Raw genomic sequence first — 21,061 nt, forward strand, 5'->3', positions numbered from 1 at the left:
TTCACATTATTGCCATGTAGTAATTACTGTATTTACGAATTTAGCACCAAAATATCACAATGCATTGAAAACATTGACTACAAACATGCGTTGGATAATCCAGAATGTTGGATAAGTGAGGTGTTGGATAAGTGAGACTCTACTGTATATGGGTTATAGAGTTGTGTGGAAGGGCCTTGAGTCTACACTGCCATCTAATCCAGTTAAAATCTGATAATCTGTATATTATAGGCAGTGTGGAATAGGCCTAAGTGAGGCCTAACTCTGCCTATCCCCTGGGTGAGTGGGTTGCTAGGAGACCAAGGTGGGCAGAGCTTAGCCTTCTAATGGCAGCAATTGGATAAAAACAATTATTCCTCTCCCTCTAATTAGGACTTTATTTTTCTTTTCTTTTTGTTGTATCAACCTAGAGGCGTGGATGATGGGTTGTGTTGACAATTTTTGTTGTGGGGTGTTTAGTTTTGTTGTTTTGTTGGTCGCCAGGATTCCATCACTATTTATATATATATATAGATACCATTTTAAACATTGAAACAAAATTGCTTTAATATGACTAATAGCTTACCTCTATCTTAATGTGGACTTTCAATGTGCTTTTAATAAACCATATTGTAAAAGTATATATTTGTGAGCCACTTTGAGCCGCAACCTTGGGATAAAAATAATAGATGATGATGACAAAGCAACACTAAAACCCCGAGAGGGAGTTTGTGCAGCAATAAGCCCTGGATGCCTTTCTCCCAAACCTGACTTTCGAGAACCAGTGGCTGGAGGTAAACAGAAGAGGTTTTGAGAGGATTTAAAGCAGGTTAAGAAAGGAACCGCTTGAGTGACCTCGCATGCAAAGATGTTGCGACTCTGATGTTATTTCTAGTCAAGCAGGTTTCTGAAGCAATGTTTTTTTCAAAAAGCATTGGTTGCTCATTGGAGGTGAACGGGTTGAGCCTACAAGTCAGGAGAAAAGAATCCCATTTCTGAACTAATCTCTATTGCTTCGGAAGTTAATTCCTGTCCCTTTCAATAGGCAGGAAATAATGGGGATGACACTCCCGTTTGTGAGTTTGGTTCCGTTGAGAATTTAGTAAATGGAGAGCATGCTGTGTCTCCCAGTCTCTAAATGTATTGGAAAACAAGACCCATTGTCCACAGCATGCTGGCTGGAACTTTGGAAATGTATAACTCAATACAGTAGAGTCTCACTTATCCAAGACTCGCTTATCCAACGTTCTGGATTATCCCAACACATTTTTGTAGTCAATGTTTTCATTACATCGTGATATTTTGGTGCTAACTTCGTAAATACAGTAATTACTACATAGCATTATTGTGTATTGAACTACTTTTTCTGCCAAATATGTTGTATAACATGATGTCTTGGTGCTTAATTTGCAAAATCATAACCTAGTTTGATGTTTAATAGGCTTTTCCTTAATGACTCCTTATTATCCAACATATTCGCTTATCCAACATTCTGCCGGCCCGTTTATGTTGGATAAGTGAGACTCTACTGTATATAGACATCAGATCGGAGCAGTTCAAAGTGGTCAATTTGATTACAAACCTGCTTCGTTTTTATTAATTCCACAGATAGCTTGGCTTTGACTCAACCAGCTCAGGGCAGACTATATGGATTCCTTTGTGACTCCAGTTTACCTTCACAACAACGTCCCTTCAAGGTAGGCCAAGCTGAGTTGGCACAAGACTCACCCAACCTTCCTCCTGACCTTCCTTCCTTCCCTTCTTCCTCCCTTCTTTCTCCCCCTTCCTTCCTATTGAAGTTCTCTTCAACCTAAAATCCACTTGGCTCATTTCCTATAACATTGAACCAAAGCAAGGAAATAAAGAGTCCTGTGGTGTACATTAAAAGCACAATCTTCTATAAACAACTAACAATCTATCCATCCAAAGGAAAGCAGAAGTAAATGCTCTTAAAACATTTAGAGTAGATAAATAGCTGTTCTCTATCAAGGACATTTACACAAATGACCACAAAACACCTCAGCAAGCAAGAGTCCAAAAGTGGCAGGCTAAAACCCAGAAACTCAATCAGTGGTTGAGACACCACTTTGGCACCACGAGATGCAGAACCAATCTTAGGAGCTACAAAGTGGAGTCCACAACATGCGAGTGTGGAGGAGCAAACCACAGACCACCTACTATAATGCAGTCTGAGCCCTGCCATATGCACAATAGAAAACCTTCCTTACACCAGAGGCACTCCAAAGTGGCCAGCTTCTGGTCAAAGGAAATCTAATATAATGGCAAGTTTTTAACTTTATGCTTTTAAATACATTATAACTACATCCTCAATTCGCTTCTGACCTGTATCTTCAATTCGCTTCTGACATCTATATATATAAAAGAGTGATGGCATCACGGCGACCCAACAAAACAACAAAACTACACGCCCCCCAATCTCGAAATTTGACAACACAACCCATCATCCACGGCTCTAGGTTGATACAACAAAAAGAAAAGAAAAATAAAGTCCTAATTAGAGAGAGAGGAATAATTGCTTTTATCCAATTGCTGCCAGTTAGAAGGCTCAGCTCCTCCAACTTGGTCTCCTAGCAACCCAATAAAAAATAATTAAAAACACTAAAAATAATTAAAAACACTAAAAAATTAATACAATAAAATACTATAATAACAGAAAATAACTAAAAATAATACAAGAAAATAATAAAATATAATAAATAAAAAGATAACTTACAATAAAATTAATTTAAAAATACAAATAACGTCAAATAAAAATTACACAACAAGTTTTAAACCAATACCACCACCACTTTGCCACAGCAATGCGTGGCCGGGCACAGCTAGTGATAAATAAAATAAATCAAGTACAGTGAGCCAAAGAACCCCCTTTCCTTGAGGTCTAGCAACATGCATAATTCCTTTCAATTGTTAACTGTTTGTTTTGTCAATACACATTATTTCCTATGATGCATAACAACCCTCTGAAGTTCTGTGACAATGCAACCACAGCAGATGTTACTATCAAAATAGCTCTGGTAGCCAAAATATTAGTGCATTCTTGTGTTATTACCAAAATATTGAAGCACTGCTGCGATGATTATGTTTGTCTAAAAACAGAAGTAATGATTGTGAAATCCCAGGTCAAAGACTGTTCTCAGGTCAAGTTACAGTTCTTAAGAAAGACTCCAACATTTCTTAATTTTCTGTGAATTTCTTTCTCCTTAATTTATACTTTTTTCCTCTTTTGGGTATTTCCTTTCTTCCTCTGTTCTTTTTCTGGAACTTGTTTGACTGTTTTCAGTTTGAAAAACAATATTGCTAACATATAGGTGAAGAATAGGTCATTGCAGTGTGAATTCAGATTTATTCTGCAGTATTGATTGACTAAAGTGGTGACAGAAATCACTATAAAAAACAAAATTACAGCAGTGAGGTTATTAATAACCCTTAATACAATATCTACACTCTTTTTAAGGCAAGTTAGAGTCCAAACTACATAACAGCTTGGCTATAGAAACAAAATTGTGACAAGGAAACAAAACAGAACTCCAATTTCTTTTGGCTGCAACTCCTAATCAGCCCTAACCAGTATAATCAATGGTCAGGTATTATGGGAAATGCAGTCCAACATAGTGTGTATGATGCCAAGTTTGGGAGAAGGGTTAATCATATATGTGTAACTCTCTTTATAACACAGTTTGCTTTTGCCTGGGCATTCTGGTAAATGGTGAGACTCAATCGCCAATGTTGAATTATTTTGGACTTTGAATTGCATTTGTAGCAGCTTCTGCGCTTTGGCCCAGATCCGTGCATTCATCTCCTGTTTCTAACATTTTATTTTGTATGTTGATTTTTATGACTGTTTTATTGATGCTGATGTTTTATTGTTGGGATATTTGTTTTATTGTCTTGCTGTTGTTGTTATATTGTTGTGTTGGTCATGGCCCCATGTAAGCCGCCCCGAGTCCCTTTGGGGAGATGGGGCGGGGTATAAGAATAAAGTTATTATTATTATTATTATTAGCTTGAGGTCAAAGAGGAAAAATGCAGGAAACTATGATATTTTAAAAACAGCTGAAAAGTGGGAGGACAGATGAATTGGTACTGTCACTGCCAAATGGAGAGTTTCCCGACTTTCTGAATGTTTAGTATACCTGGTATAGAAATTTGGGTGTTGGACTAGATACGGGGAGATGTTGGGTACATACGCTAATTTATGAACAGGCTCAAGAGAAGACGTATGGATCGTGTTATCTGTCCAGCTTCATTTCTATTTCTCTGACTCTCTTCTTAAATAACCTTTGGCCTCTGCTTTGCAATCTGAAAATCTGATAGGGGAAAAGGAGGAAGGAGGAAAACAAACAGGCTCAAACAGGAGCTCTTAAGCCAATGATGGGCAACCTTTTGCACTTGGCGTGTTAAAATTCACCAAAAAAACCTAGCATGACTTGGGTGGTGTGTCACTTTGAGAAAAAAACCATAATTTCACAATATGTATAGTTTAAATAACAATAATGTATAATTGTAATATATAACTGCATTTAATAAATCAAAAACTATTTACTATCATTATTTCCATGTACAACAATCTATGGTACCTCTTGCAGTTTCCACGCTGATTTCTCTCTATTCTAGTTTCAATGTAGTCATGAATAATGAATAATAATAAAACGGTAATAATATTTTTTTTTTTCGTGTCAGGAGCAACTTGAATTGCTTCTGGAGTGAGAGAATTGGCCGTCTGCAAGGACGTTGCCCAGGGGACATTGCCCGGATGTTTTGATGTTTTTACCATCCTTGTGGGAGGCTTCTCTCATGTCCCCGCATGGAGCTGGAGCTGATAGAGGGTGCTCATCCGCACTCTCCCCAGGTGGGATTCGAACCTGGCAGCTTTACAGGTCAGCAAACCTTCAAGTCACTTAGTTCACTACGCCATCTGATATATGATAATATACAATAATAATAGAATGATATAATATATATATATATATGTAATGTGCATAATTCCCAACCAACAAAAAGAAAAGCAGTTTGGGTAGAATCATAGGATCCTAGAGTTGGAAGAGACCTCATGGGCCGTCTAGTTCAGCCCTTGCCAAGAAGCAGGAAAATCGCATTCAAAGCACCCCTGACAGATGGCCATCCAGCCTCTCTTTAAAAGCCGCCAAAGAAGGTGCCAGAAAAAGAGATGACACAAAAGTTTTCAAAGAAGGAAAACCATCCACAATTCCAAGAGCTCATCGTCTACTCATGTGCCTTCCAGCTTACTAGGGTCCTTGCAGAAGGATTTCTGTTATTTATTTCAAACATTATTCCTGGGAGTTCTCCACTGCTTTTGCATTCCAGCATTGCTGTTCAAAACCTGTAGATAAGTGTGCACACACTGAGATTTAAATGTATATTGGCACAGTGGTGCAGGATTTCTTCGAGGCTGGAGGAGAATCTGTGGCTTCTGAAAAACATCACCCTCGCTGCATTGCAGATCCTGCATCACTCACAGCCCAAAGGCCTAGAGAGAAATCTCCTCTCCAGAATGAATTCTAATGCACAGATCTGGAGGCCAGGAAGCAGGGAGAAAATGAGCTTAGCCTGCTCTCTGGTGGCAAAGGGAAGTTTTGCAACCTAAACAAACCAAGCAAAGAAGCAGTAGGTAAAGGTAAAGGTTTCCCCTGATGTTAAGTTGTGTCAGACTCTGGGGGTTGGTGCTCATCTCCATTTCTAAGCCAAAGAGTCGGCATTGTCCGTAGACACCTCCAAGGTCATGTGGCAGGCATGACTGCATGGAACGCCATTACCTTCCCGCTGGAGCGGTACCTATTGATCTACTCACATTTGCATGTTTTTGAACTGCTAGGTTGGCAGAAGCTGGAGCTAACAGCGGGTGCTCACTCCGCTCCCCGGATTTGAACCTGGGACCTTTCGGTCTGCAATTTCAGCAGCTCAGCGCTTTAACACACTGCGCCACCAGAGGCTCCAAAGAAGCAGTAAGGGCTGCAAAAAGTAGATTTACTGACCCTTATCAACAAAACAGGGAATTTTGCCACCACCAGAAGCAGGTGTTTTGTAAAGGGAATGGATCTTAATTGTCTGCCCAACATCAAGATAGCACAAAATATTATACAGAAAGGGTGTCTGAATCATGGCAAATGAAGATGAGACATTTGTTGAGTCTCACTGATGGTCAAGAAAAAAACTAGAATACCCTCAGTTTGCATTGGAATTACTCACGTTATCTGCTGGTTTTTTTTAACGTGTCAGAAGCGACTTGAGAACATACTGCAAGTCGCTTCTGGTGTGAGAGAATTGGCTGTCTGCAAGGATGTTGCTCAGGAGACTCCCAGATGTGTTACCATCCTGCTCGGAGCCTCCGGTGGCCTAGGGGATAAAAGCCTTGTGACTTGAAGGTTGGGTTGCTGACCTGAAAGCTGCCAGGTTCGAATCCCACCCGGGGAGAGCGTGGATGAGCTCCCTCTATCAGCTCCAGCTCCATGCGGGGACATGAGAGAAGCCTCCCACAAGGATGGTAAAACATCAAAACATCCGGGCGTCCCCTGGGCAACGTCCTTGCAGATGGCCAATTCTCTCACTCCAGAAGCAACTGGAGTTGCTCCTGACACAAAAAAAAACATCCTGCTGGGAGGCTTCTCTCATGTCTTCACAAGCTAGAGCTGACATATGGGAGCTCACCCCATCTCGCAGATTCGAACCGGCAACCTTCATGCCAGCAACCCAACCTTCAGGTCAGCAGTCCAGCCGGCACAAGGGTTTAGCCCCTTACACCACCGCGGCTTCATCTACTGGGTGACATTTCCCTGATGTATTTGGGATCAGAAGAAGAGTTCAGGGGCAGAGAAGACCTTTTTTAAAGTTTTGCCTTTGAGAAGATGAGAACCCCCCAGCTCCCATTTTTACGGGGATTTTTTTGTGCATCATGTTTGACAGATTTATTAGAAACAGAGAGGCCCCTTGAAGCAGGAAATGTTGCTCCTTACATGACAGAATACAAAAAAGAGGGACTTTTACAATGGAACTATCTTTCCCTGCAGAACGGATAATCTATGGCAATAACAGAATTTACAATCTACAAAGTTTCACTAGGCAAGGAACACAATGCAAATAAAAATGGGGGGGGGGGGGGGGGGGGAGATGACGGAATTTCTTTAGCCAGGCAAGTTTCTTTGACCCTTTGGAGCATGTAGAGTCTCACTTATCCAAGACTCGCTTATCCAAGATTCTGGATTATCCAACGCATTTTTGTAGTCAATGTTTTCAAAACATCGTAATATTTTGGTGCTAAATTCGTAAATACAGTAATTACTACATAGCATTACTGCGTATTGAACTACTTTTCTGTCAAATTTGTTGTATAACATGATGGTTTGGTGCTTAATTTGTAAAATCATAACCTAATTTGATGTTTAATAGGCTTTTCCTTAATCTCTCCTTATTATCCAACATATTCACTTATCCAATGTTTGCTGGCCCGTTTATGTTGGATAAGTGAGACTCTACTGTATTTTAAACATCAAGTGTCCCATCTCTAGTTTTCTTTAAAAAGACAGTTGGTGGGAGAGGAATGTTTCACGGGTATGAAATGTACCATAAAATCCTTCATTACATTTACAACATTCAGTTACTGAAAAAAAAAAACAAATCCTTCTGTTTTCTTCTTTTTATCAAACATCCAGAACAGAGTGTCAAAATTACTTTCACATCAGCATCTTACAACAATGACAAGAGAATCTTGTCTTCTTCTATATGGCATTCTTGAACTTCATCAGCTCGGTTGCTGTGAGTTTTCAGGGCTGTATGGACATGAATCATAGAATCATAGAATCGTAGAGTTGGAAGAGACCTCATGGGCCATCTAGTCCAACCCCCCGCTAAGAAGCAGGAAATCACATTCAGAGCACCCCCGACAGATGGCCATCCAGCCTCTGCTTAAAAGCCTCCAAGGAAGGAGCCTCCACCACAGTCTGGGGAAGAGAGTTCCACTGCTGAACAGCCCTTCTCACAGTGAGGAAGTTCTTCCTGATGTTCAGGTGGAATCTCCTTCCTTTCCTGTAGTTTGAAGCCATTGTTCCATTGTGTCCTAGTCTGCAGGGCAGCAGAAAACAATCTTGCTCCCTCCTCCCAATGACTTCCCTTCACGTATTTGTACATGGCTATCATGTCTCCTCTCAGCCTTCTCTTCTGCAGGCTAACCATACCCAGCTCTTTAAGCCGCTCCTCATAGGGCTTGTTCTCCAGACCCTTAATCATTTTAGTCACCCTCCTCTGGACGCTTTCCAGCTTCTCAACATCTCCCTTCAACTGCGGTGCCCAAAATTGGACACAGTATTCCAGAAGCATATACAAACCTCACTTGCCTAGTTTCCAATAGACCTTCACAACCTCTGAGGATGCCTGCCATAGATATGGGTGAAACGTCAGGAAAGAATACTTCTGGAACATGGCCATACAGCCCGGAAAACTCACAGCAACCCAGTGACTCCGGCCATGAAAGACTTCAACACATTCAAAGGAATATTATGCTTTTGGATTCATACAAGTCCAGGCAAAAAGAATGTCTACAGATTTTTCCAACTTATAATAGTTAGATGTGAAAATACCTTCATTAATCAACTATACAGATCCTCATACAGCATTTTTTTCAGTGATAAGCAACCCTACGTGGTTGTAAAGTGGGCATAGGATGCAAGCATGAGCACAAAATGACGCATGAATACAGTTTTGGGGTGATGCAACTGATTAAACAGCTCTGCATTAATGATCCAAATGTGCCTCAGTATACATCTATTTGTTTATTATTTTTTACAACAGTGTACCCACAAAACAATACATCCACTGGTCCACAGAAGCCCAAGTATCTAATTCAGGGAGGGATCCTAAGGGGAAAGGGTAAGGACAGGAACCAAGGTGAGAGAACTAGAGGGCCAGCCTGGGGAGGAGAAGTGAAGTACGTTCAGTTTAATGGGATGGGACCATGTTTCGCCAGAAGTATTTTAAAACAAAGCTTTGGAAAGCCTGCTACATATTTCACAGTACCATTTAAATCGAGACTGAATGCTACATTCTACAGCTCCCAAAGGGAACGATTTCCCCGTAGTAATAGTCCAGAGTCACATTTAGATCAAGTTCCTCTAGTAATCTCAGAGTGGCTTACAGAGATCTTCAAAATTGTCATAGGGAGATTAGACAAGAGAGTTTAAAAATACCGTAAAAAGAGGATTTCGAACCCAGGTCCATTATCTAACAGCATACCACCCCAATCTGTACTCCTTCCACCCGTGGCTTGCTCCCATTACACTTTCCAACACTTTAATTACAATCAGAAACAAAATAAACTACCTTTTCCCTGCTAATGGGAAATCAGGAATATATATCCTTGCACATGGAAGGCGAGACCAACCAAAGTATGCCTGCAAATACATGACAACCCTATGATTTGATTCACAAAGACTTGTTAGAGCTGTCCTACGTTGAAGCAACAATCTTCCAAGAGCACAGAGAGGTATTTCTAGCTGCGTCAATAAAAAAGAAAAAGAAAAACCCCATGGTTATATTCTGGGAATGCTCCCCTTAGCTAATGCGGTTAAGTTTAAGAAATGTAAACCTGGATTTGAATTATGTTAAGGAAAAGTTGCAGCCCTATCACAGCCTCAGGATGATGTGTCATCATGATGAACCATTTGTTCATCCTTCTGAAAATACTTTTAAATCTATTTATTTAATCTGAAAATTAAAAAAGCTGGAATAGCGGTGTTATACAATAAACTGGCCTGAAGGTCCCTACGACACCGATCCCAACGAACAAGCAGCAGTATTGCTAAGTGTTAAGCATCACTTTTGGTCAGACAAGAAGGCCAACATCATGAGCTACACTAGAAACTGGCTTTAGGAACTCCCTGGAGTTGTATGGAGCAAAAGATCTACATGAGACTAAATTGAAGCCTGGCTTCCAGCAGCAGGAGGAGAAAAACAAAGGCAGAATTTGGGAGTTCAGCCCCATTTCAAAAAGGCCCTCATTGTCAATACAGTACCAAATGTTTGAACCGGGAGAATCACCCAAATCTCCCTTTTAGCGCCATCCTCCTCATCTCCCACCTGCGACAATCAGGATGCTTTTTTTCCACATTAGTCAGTTTACTAAAATCTTTACATATTAAATGCAAGATTTTTTTTTAAAAAAAATTGTCATGCTGGAATGTTTTCCATGTGCAAACCTGGTGAAGCCTAAGTTACAAGCGACAGACAAGTTACGTTAGGACGATCACCTCTACAAATTGACCCTGTCAGCAGCTCTCTTTTTAGACGTATCTCTCAGGCTAGGGGTAGAAGCCACTAACCATGCTATTTACAAAAAGGAAATGTAAACTATGTCGTTAAAAATTGTAAATAAATATAGCTGTGTACAATCTCTAGAAGTGTAATGACTGAAAGAATGAGGTAATATGATCCAGTTGCTTGTGTCGGCCCTCAGTGGGAGATTGCAATGCTGAAGGGAGAAAACAGAGAGAGAAGAGGGGGGCTATCCTCCTCTGGCCTTTCCCCCCCTTTTCTACGCACCCCACACTTCTCTACAAGAGCCGTCCCTGCTTTTGCCTGCTTTTGCTTCATGCGGTGTAGGCATGCAGAAAGTTCTTCAGCTTTGTGGGGTAATCGGTCATCACACCGGTGGCTCCCAGATCAAACGCCCGCTGGTATTCCTGCTCTTCATTTAGCACCCAGATATAGACCTGAAGGAGAGAACAACAGGGAGGTTCAGAAGACACAAATCCACTTTGGAAAAAACAGAGATCGAGCTCAGAATGATCAGAAGCAGGGCCATTGAAACCTGCCTTCTTGGTATGCCTGCAAATAGTTTCCGACACACTGCAACCCTAAAGTGAACTTATCACAAGGTTTTCTTGGCAAGATTTGTTCTATTGCCTCCCTAAGGCTGAGAGAGTGTGACTTGCCTAAAGTCACCCTCAGTGTGCATTCATGGCTAAGCAACCGCTTTGGAATCACAGACCTGCACCTAAACCACTACTACCACAATTGATTTATATCTCATCTTCCTCCCAAAACAAGGAAAGGCCTCTATCAGCTAATTAAAGGTAAACATAAAGGTTTCCCCTGACGCTAAGTCCAGTCATGTCTGACTCTGGGGGTTGGTGCTCATCTCCATTTCTAAGCCGAAGAGCCGGCGTTGTCCATAGACACCTCCAAGGTCATGTGGCCGGCATGACTGCATGGAGTGCCGTTACCTTCCCGCTGGAGTGGTACCTATTGATCTACTCACATTGGCATGTTTTCGAACTGCTAGGTTGGCAGAAGCTGGAGCAACAGCGGGCGCTCACTCCGCTCCCGGGATTTGAACCTGGGACCTTTCGGTCTGCAAGTTCAGCAGCTCAGCGCTTCAACGCACTTCGCCACCGGGGCTCTGGACAAGCCTTCAAATAGCAGCTCTGCTCCAAGGGCCAGATAAGCACAACCTAACTGGCACCGGCATGCGTCCACAGTTACACAGCAGTTTGAAAGATGGCTCTCCATTCCTACCATAAGAACTATAAGAAAAAATGGGTTCCCAAGGACTTGAACTAACAAGTGTCTACTAAATGGAATGATAACAATGTATTAAATATCATTAAACATTGTATTATACCCAATAAACAAATATAAATTTCAGATAAATGGTTACAAAAGCCAAGCAAACTGTTGCATTCACAGTATGATGAATGGTAATCAACTTTCTTGGTTATTTTCTTGTTTCTTCTTCAAAGAAGAGTAGATCCCTGATCCACAACCGGTTTTGACTATTTATAGTCATAATATCTTTTCATTATTTTATTTTTATCCATTCTGTGTTTAATGTATCAAGAGAACAACTTGTAAGCCACTGTATGTTCCTAATAGGTTCCACGACATCTATGAAAGACTGTATGGTTTATTGAGTACATGCTTGAATTGTTTGAACTAAATAACAAAAGTAAGTAGTATGTATTACTAGTTGTTAATTGTACTAAGCCAGAAAACACTTTGTACAATTGTATTAATGTTACCTAATACTTGCAGACCCTACCACCAGACAAAGACTATAAGTAGTCAAAACCGGTTGTGGATCAGGGGTCTACTCTTCTTTGAAGAAGAAACAAGAAAATAACCAAGAAAGTTGATTACCATTCATCATACTGTGAATCCTCCATTCCTACCATCAGCACGGTTTCTAGGCTTCACAGTGTATATGTCCAATGGCAGTCATGAAATTGTTGTTTTAATCAAGCTAAACTGTGCGCTTTTTTGCACCAGACTTTTAACACTGTGTAATGCGTTGCAGCTCTTCACATTTTAATGCTCCTCTCATTTTATTGCATGATTGCTGGGTTATTTTGCTCCTCTCGGGTTTATTGTGAAGTTTCATTGTTAGCGTACATGACCCAGGAAAATAGAAAGTACTGTTTATATAACCTAACTAGCTGTGCCTGGCCACGCGTTGCTGTGGCGAAGTCTGGTGGTATGGGAAATAAAATATTGAGGAATTGGTGGTAGTTAAGGTAAAGGGTAAAGGTTTTCCCCTGTTATTAAGTGCTCATCTCCATTTCTAAGCCGAAGAGCCAGCGTTGTCCATAGACACCTCCAAGGTCATGTGGCCGGCATGACTGCATGGAGCGCCGTTACCTTCCCACCGGAGCGGTACCTATTGATCTACTCACATTGACATGTTTTCGAACTGCTAGGTTGGCAGGAGCTGGGGCTAACAGCGGGCGCTCACTCCGCTCCCAGGATTTGAACCTGGGACCTTTTGGTCCGCAAGTTCAGCAGCTCAGTGCTTTAACACACTGTGCCATCAGGTGCCCCTTTTACACTGCCATATAATCCAGTTCAAATCAGATAATCTGTATTTTATAGGCAGTGTGGAAGAGGCCTAAATGAGGCCTAACTCTGCCTGTCCCTTGGGGTGAGTGGGTTGCTAGGAAACCAAGTGGGCGGAGCTTAGCCTTGTAACTGGCAGCAATTGGATAAAAACAATTATTCCTTTCCCTCTAATTAGGACTTTATTTTTCTTTTCTTTTTGTTGTATGAACGTAGAGGCATGGATGAGGGGTTGTGTTGCCAAGCTTAGTGTTTCTGGGATGTGTAGTTTTGTTGCTTTGTCCTAGGCCGAAATTTCATTACCCTTATATATATATATAGATAAAATAAACTGGAGATTGTGAGTAACTGGGGAAGGGGCACTGCTATGAATGAGAGACCTCCAAGTCACCGTTATCAACTCCGATCCTGCAAAACCAGAGCTTTGGTTTTATTTTTTTCCAGTCTTGTCGCTCTGATCTAGCTACATTTTATGCAGGTGTGAAATAATTCTCTCCCAACTAGTAAGGACAGAAGCACATTCTTCACAACTAGAAGTTCAGGTCAAAACTCTGAGCTCAAGCCAAGAAATTGCTATTGACTGGTATTAGAAAAACTACTCTCCAATCTGACATGTTCCATATGTACTACCAACTTTTTTCCTTAAAAGAATATGGCCCGTTGAGTAGCTCTCCATAGTATACAGATTCCACATAGTGGCATACCTGAATCCCTCGGGCAGTGAGATGGTCAAATAATGCTTTCCTCATTAACAATCTGTAACAACAATGAAAAAAATCATCTGTATGTCTCCAAACAAACACAAATATCAAAATGGCTATCAGGGAAGATCCGACAAGTAAACCTATTGTAGTACAAATGACATATATTTGTCTTATCTTTTATTGTTGTTTTTATTGTTGCTTTTATTGTTTTTATTGTTATTTTAAAGCTAAATGTATTGTTTTAATCTATTTCTGTAAACCGCTCAGAGCCAAACTGGGAGTAGCGGTATACAAGTTTAATAAATAAATAAATAAATAAATAAATAAGATACATACATACATTAATACACACAAGAGATAAAAAGAATACTCGGGGGGCGGGACAGACAGACTACCAAAATCATGCTTCTCAAATGTCAAGAAACTTTCAAGGAAGACCTGAATAATGTCGCAAATGATTTTGACAATGATTAGTAGGCAGCGACATGGCCCATAGTCAGACAATGACTTTGGGAGAACAGCCAACAACTTAGATGAGAGATGGCTGCCCTAGAGCTGGAGGGTTCACAGATAGGATTTGTTCCTAGACAACCAACCAGAAGAAAGTAAAAAGAAAGAGGAAGGAATGAAGGAAGCCTTACGTGTCTGTAAGCCAAATGGTAAACCGTTGACTCCTGGAGATCTTCTCTGGTTCTTTCAATCTAAGATCAGAATGAAAAGACTTGTGTTTACTCTCCCTTTTTAAAAATAGTGTATGCATTTTCAAATCACACTAAGGTACACAGAATCATAGAATAGTAGAGTTGGAAGAGACCTCATGGGCCATCCAATCCAACCCTCCGCTAAGAAGCAGGAAATCGCATTCAAAGCACCCCCGACAGATGGCCATCCAGCCTCTGCTTAAAAGCCTCCAAAGAAGGAGCCTCCACCACAGTCCGGGGCAGAGAGTTCCACTGCTGAACAGCCCTCACTGTGAGGAAGTTCCTGATGTTCAGGTGGAATCTCCTTTCCTGTAGTTTGAAGCCATTGTTCCATTGTGTCCTAGTCTGCAGGGCAGCAGAAAACAAGCTTGCTCCCTCCTCCCTATGACTTCCCTTCACATATTTGTACATGGCTATCATGTCTCCTCTCAGCCTTCTCTTCTGCAGGCTAAACATGCCCAGCTCTTTAAGCCGCTCCTCATAGGGCTTGTTCTCCAGACCCTTAATCATTTTAGTCGCCCTCCTCTGGACGCTTTCCAGCTTGTCAACATCTCCCTTCAACTGTGGTGCCCAGAATTGGACACAGTATTCCAGGTGTGGTCTGACCAAGGCAGAATAGAGGGGGAGCATAACTTCCCTGGATCTAGACGCTATTCCCCTATTGATGCAGGACAGAATCCCGTTGGCTTTCTTAGCAGCCTGTCTAGCCAGGCATCCCCCATTCTGTATCTTTGATTTCCATTTTTTCTGCCGAAGTGAAGTATCTTGCATTTGTCCCTGTTGAACTTCATTTTGTTAGTTTCGGCCCATCTCTCTAGTCTGTCAAGATCGTTTTGAATTCTGCTCCTGTCTTCTGGAGTGTTGGCTCTCCCTCCCAGTTTTGTGTCGTCTGCAAACTTGATGATCGTGCCTTCTAACCCTTCGTCTAAGTCGTTAATAAAGATGTTGAACAGAACCGGGCCCAGGACGGAGCCCTGCTTGTGGCACTCCACTTATCACTTCTTTCCATGATGAAGACGACGCATTGGTGAGCACCCTTTGGGTTCGTTCGCTTAGCCAATTACAGATCCACCTAACCGTAGTTTTGTCTAGCCCACATTTTACTAGTTTGTTTGCCAGAAGGTCGGGGGGACTTTGTCGAAGGCCTTACTGAAATCCAGGTACGCTACATCCACAGCATTCCCTGTATCGACCCAACTCGTAACTCTATCGAAAAAAGAGATCAGATTAGTCTGGCATGACTTGTTTTTGGTAAATCCGTGTTGACTATTAGCAATGACCGCATTTGTTTCTAAGTGTTCGCAGACCACTTCCTTAATGATCTTTTCCAGAATCTTGCCTGGTATCGATGTGAGGCTGACCGGACGGTAACTGTTTGGGTCGTTCTTTTTTCCCTTCTTGAAGACAGGGACCTCCTCCAATCTTCCGGGACTTCTCCCGTTCTCCAAGAACTCTCAAAGAATCAGAATGTGAATTATTTTACTGGTAGGCGGTAGGATTAGTTAGACTTAGGGAGAACACTGCAACTTCCCAATTCTACTAAAAAAGATACTTCCAAGGACACCAGGCAGACACCAGACAGGAATTGATGGCAAAGACAGCAAATTCCATGCCAGTTTTCACTAGTAGCCTCAAAGGAACGGGTTATCAGATCTGGCTAGCCAGCCTTTGTTTTTTCCCCAGGGAAACAAGAAGTAGCACTATACCTACAGCTACCTTTTCCTTTCCTGGAAACCATCAACTAACTGGTAACCAATTGCTAATGAGCTGGGATTGGTTCAGGGACCCAGCAAGTTCTGTGACCAAGTGAGAAGTCAAAGAAGGATCTTACAAACCTCAGTTTCAAACTTCTCACCACTAAACCAACTGGCTCATATGCAAAACATGCCACTCACTTGAGGATGATGGAAGGCATGGGGATCTCCAAGAACCCCTCCAAAATGGGAAAGAAAGGCAGGAGACCAGTATAAAACAGGCCCAGGAGGAGAAGGACACGCCGTAAGCAGAAGAGGATAGGGATGCGAGAGTTCTGGGGAGAGAAACCAAATTAGCAACACAGGAGGCCTGGGTGACAACTACAATATCAGTTACAAAATGGACCAAGACGACAGATACCATGACTGCAGCGACAGGAAGCAAGATGAAAATCTCGGCAACTTACCTCTTTATGACACTTCTCCACAACCTCATGACTGACGCTGCCCCAGACTGTCAAATGCTCTCGCTTGTAATAGGTCACTAACTCTGAAACCTGGGATCAAGACACACACAAAGAGGGGAGATGACTGTTGTGCAGGCTTTACATTATTATTCAGGAATTAGTCCTCCACAATTGACCACAAAAGGGCACTGGAGGCCCCTAGAGATTCCTAGAGCAGTGTTATCTGTATGAATCTCTAGGTCCTCCAGTGTGAATGGAGAAAGCCACACTGAAGGATCTAGAGCAGGGGTCTCCAAACTAAGGCCTGTGGGCCGGATGCGGCCCTTCAAGGTCATTGACCTGGCCCCTGTCCTAAACCTAAGTCTACCTGGTCTTGGGAGGTCTCTTTGTTTACTTATGGCATCATGAGATCATCTAGATGGCTTTTGGAGGTCACTTTTGTTACCTATGGTCCTATGAGACCATCTAGATGGCCTTTGAGGATCCCTTTCCTTATCTATGGTTTTATTAAATTGTCTAGATGGCCTTTGGGGGCCCCTTTCCTCATCTATGGTTTTCTGATGGTCTTATGAGACCATCTATATGGCCTTTGAGGGTACCTTTCCTTACCTATGGTCTTATGAGACCATCTAGATGGTCTTTGGAGGTCTCTTTGCTTACCTATGGTCTCATGAGACCATCTAGGTGGTCTTTGGATGTCTCTTTGCTTACCTATGGTCTCATGAGATCATCTAGGTGGTCTTTGGAGGTCTCTTTGCTTACTTATGGTCTCATGAGATCATCTAGGTGGTCTTTAGAAGTCTCTTTCCTTACCTATGGTCTCATGAGATCATCTAGGTGGTCTTTGGAGGTCTCTTTGCTTACCTATGGTCTCATGAGATCATCTAGGTGGTCTTTAGAAGTCTCTTTCCTTACCTATGGTCTCATGAGATCATCTAGGTGGTCTTTGGAGGTCTCTTTGCTTACCTATGGTCTCATGAGATCATCTAGGTGGTCTTTAGAAGTCTCTTTCCTTACCTATGGTCTCATGAGATCATCTAGGTGGTCTTTGGGGGTCTCTTTGCTTACCTATGGTCTCATGAGATCATCTAGGTGGTCTTTGGAGGTCTCTTTGCTTACCTATGGTCTCATGAGATCATCTAGGTGGTCTTTAGAAGTCTCTTTCCTTACCTATGGTCTCATGAGATCATCTAGGTGGTCTTTGGGGGTCTCTTTGCTTACCTATGGTCTTATGAAATCATCTAGATCAGGGGTCCCCAAACTAAGGCCCTCCAAGACCATTGACCTGGCCCCTGTCCTAAACCTTGGACTTAGAGTTGACTAAGTCTGAAATGACTTGAAGACACACAACAACAACAATCCTAATTTTGTACTATTTCATCCTAGTCCGGCCCCCAACAGTCTGAGGGACTGTGAATCGGCCCTCCACTTAAAAAGTTTGAGGAGCCCTGATCTAGAGATTCAGTCAAGTCTGAGAATAATAAAATCTGCAAATGTGAACCAAAGGAAGTCACTTTATAACAACTGATATAGTCTTCTAATCTAGACTGTTTCTTTCACTGTTAGCAGCTTTCTAGGATCTCCTTTCCATCATCTTCCTCTTACAATTTTCTATGAAAGCAGGATCAGACAGATAAGGCTTACCTTTTTAATGAGTGTATTGTTGTTCACCTTGATGTCAATGTTGACGGGGGTGTGGGGGAAGGCTTCAAACACCTCCTTCAGGAGCGGGATGCGCTGGTCTTCTCCCTCACAGTGGCATTCTGAGGGATGAAAAAAGAAGTACTGCAAGTTATTCTAATTTCTTTTCTTTTTTAAATTTTTATTATGATTTTCAAGACTTTACAGCGAAAGAGTGAGAACAATTTTTTAAAGGAAAGTGAAGAAAGAGAAAGTAAAATACAATAGCCAAAATTACCACCTACCACCCACCAATATATATATATATATATATAGATATAGATAGATAGTTCTTCTGTACCTCTTCCTTTACCCATAACTATCTAATCTTCGTATATCATAAACTTCTGCAAATGGATTACATTTTCCTCTATATAGGATCCGTCCTTCATACTATTATTAATTTATTTTTCATCCATCTTTAGATAATTCTCAACCATAGTCCAGTCCGTCTTTTTAATTCCCTTTCCATTGCTCTGCTTCATCAGATATGCCAACTTATACAAGTCCTTTATTTCCATGATTTTATCGATCCATTGTATCTTCCATGATTTTATCGACATTGTTTTATTGCCGATCTTGTTTTATTGTTTTATTGCTGTTATTGTATTGTTGTCGGGCATGGCCCCATGTAAGCCGCTCCGAGTCCCTCCAGGGAGATGGGGCGGGATATAAAAATAAAGTTGTTATTATTATTATTATTATTATTATTATTATTATTATTATTATTATTATTATTATTATTATCTTGGTAGGGATTAAATCTTGTTTCCAAAGTTTAGCGAACACCATCCTAGCTGCCGTCACTAAGAATGTAAACAACTTATCTGTGTTTAAATCCCCAAAAAAATCAAAATCAAACATGCCTAATAGATAAATTTCAGGTTTTATTGGGAAATCTTTTTTAAGTATTTTTTTTTTACATTCGGTATGTATTAATCTCCAAAATTCAATTGTTTTCTCACACGACCACCACATGTGGTAGAATGTGCCTTCATGTAATTTACACTTCCAACATTTTTGATCAACATTTTTATACATTACTAGCTGTGCCCAGCCACGTGTTGCTGTGGCGAAGTCTGGTGGTATGGGAAATAAAGTATTGAGGAATTGGTGGTAGTTAAGGTAAAGGGTAAAGCTTTCCCCCTGACATTAAGTCCATTATAAATGGGTTATATAGCTGTGTGGAAGGGCCTTGAGTCTACACTGCCATATAATCTAGTTAAAATCAGATAATCTATATTTTATAGGCAGTGTGGAAGAGGCCTAAGTGAGGCCTAACTCTGCCTGTCCCCTGGGCTGAGTGGGTTGCTAGGAGACCAAGTGGGCGGAGCTTAGCGTTCTAACTGGCAGCAATTAGATAAAACACAATTATTCCTCTCCCTCTAATTAGGACTTTATTTTTCTTTTCTTTTTGTTGTATCAATCTAGAGCCGTGGATGATGGGTTGTGTTGTCAAATTTCAAGGTTGGAGGGCCTGTAGTTTTGTTGTTTTGTCCGCTGCCCTGATGCCATCACTCTTTTATATATATAGATAAAATGAACTGGAGATTGTGAGGAACTGGGGAAGGGGCACTGCTATGAATGAGAGACACAAAATCACAAGTTGAACACTTCCCAAGCGTTTAGGACTGTGTGATGATGATGATGATGATTATTATTATTATTACCAACAACATTGAGGCTTGGTGGCACCTGTCAGGGGTGCTTTGCTTGTGCTTTTGGTGCACAAAAGTAGAAGGGGATTGGACTAAATGGCCCAAGGGATCTCTTCCCACCCTCTTTATTATTTTTATTATGATTATTATTAACATTGAGGCTGTATTTGTTCCCATTTGTTTTTGTTTTTTACTTCAAAATAAGAGATATGTAGTGTGCATAGGAATTTGTTTATAGGGTTTTTTCCAACTATAGTCCAGCCCTCCAACGGTCTGACGGACTGTGAACTGGCCCCCTGTTTAAAAAGTTTGGAGACCCCTGTCCTAAACCATCACTTAGGGTTAACTGATAGAGGGCCTCCATCAACACACATGCCCTTTGGAACTGTATGTCAACACATCCACAAAGCAATATTACCTTTCTGAAAGCTGACATCCAATCGGCAGAGGTATGGTGGGAGCTCCTTTGAAAAAGAAAAAGAACAGTGCCGTATTAACTCAAACACCATGTGTTTCATAAGGTTTGCCATCCACAGATTGGAAGAAGGTAGTTATTCCAACTTACTGCGTATTTGACGTCCGATATGTTGACGTCCACCCCTGTCGAGCGCTTGAGGTTCTCGTCATGCGAGACCACAACTTCTTCGTCCTTTGTCAAGTGGCAGTCAAGCTCCAGCATGTCCGTCCCCACGTTGACTGCGCTGAAGAGAGAAAACAAAACCTGAGCTCTGTCTTTGTACCTGCTGCCCATCCTAAAGGTTATCAGTGCCCCTGAGGAAAGAGGATGATCGCAGTTCACAGAGATGTTGCAGTTGGCAAGCCCAAATGTTATTGCAAGATAACTAGTTTCTTGGGGCGGGGTATAAAAATAAAGTTATTATTATTATTATTATTATTATTATTATTATTATTGGGCTGCGTGGTTAATTATATGCTTCCAAATACAAATGCAGCTCGGCGACTTGACATCACCCTCAAAACAAGGGGGGAAAGCTGATGTAACAAAGCAAAACCCTACCCACGTTGAGCACGCTATAAACACATAATATTAATATTAATATTATTATTAATAATAATAATAATAATAATAATAATAATAATAATAATAATAACTTTATTTTTATACCCCGCCCCATCTCCCCGAAGGGACTCGGGGCAGCTTACATGGGGCCTGGCTCGATAAAACAAACAAATAACAATAACAAAGCAATAAAACAATTATCCCAGTAAAAAACATCAACATCAATAAAAACAATCATTAAAATCAACAAGCAGGATACAGTATTAAAAACAGGAGACTAAGTCGTAGATCCCAGGCGA

General features: G+C 41.2%; 1 protein-coding gene across 1 annotated transcript in view; it reads right to left on the reverse strand.

The window, feature by feature from the left end:
• Positions 1 to 8,768: 8,768 nt before the first annotated feature.
• gdpd1 (glycerophosphodiester phosphodiesterase domain containing 1) overlaps positions 8,769 to 21,061 on the reverse strand; it is a 46,961-nt gene continuing 34,668 nt past the window's right edge. The window contains exons 3-10 of the mRNA XM_062960369.1: positions 20,307 to 20,442; positions 20,160 to 20,205; positions 18,048 to 18,166; positions 16,404 to 16,493; positions 16,138 to 16,271; positions 14,183 to 14,242; positions 13,542 to 13,593; positions 8,769 to 10,718 (exon numbers count right to left, since the gene is read on the reverse strand). Of these exons, the coding sequence (XP_062816439.1) occupies positions 10,596 to 10,718; positions 13,542 to 13,593; positions 14,183 to 14,242; positions 16,138 to 16,271; positions 16,404 to 16,493; positions 18,048 to 18,166; positions 20,160 to 20,205; positions 20,307 to 20,442 (760 nt within the window). The 3' untranslated portion in view covers positions 8,769 to 10,595. The remainder of the gene's footprint in view (positions 10,719 to 13,541; positions 13,594 to 14,182; positions 14,243 to 16,137; positions 16,272 to 16,403; positions 16,494 to 18,047; positions 18,167 to 20,159; positions 20,206 to 20,306; positions 20,443 to 21,061) is intronic.

The sequence above is a fragment of the Anolis carolinensis genome, unplaced genomic scaffold (assembly GCF_035594765.1).
Source record: "Anolis carolinensis isolate JA03-04 unplaced genomic scaffold, rAnoCar3.1.pri scaffold_7, whole genome shotgun sequence".
Lineage (NCBI taxonomy): Eukaryota > Metazoa > Chordata > Lepidosauria > Squamata > Dactyloidae > Anolis > Anolis carolinensis.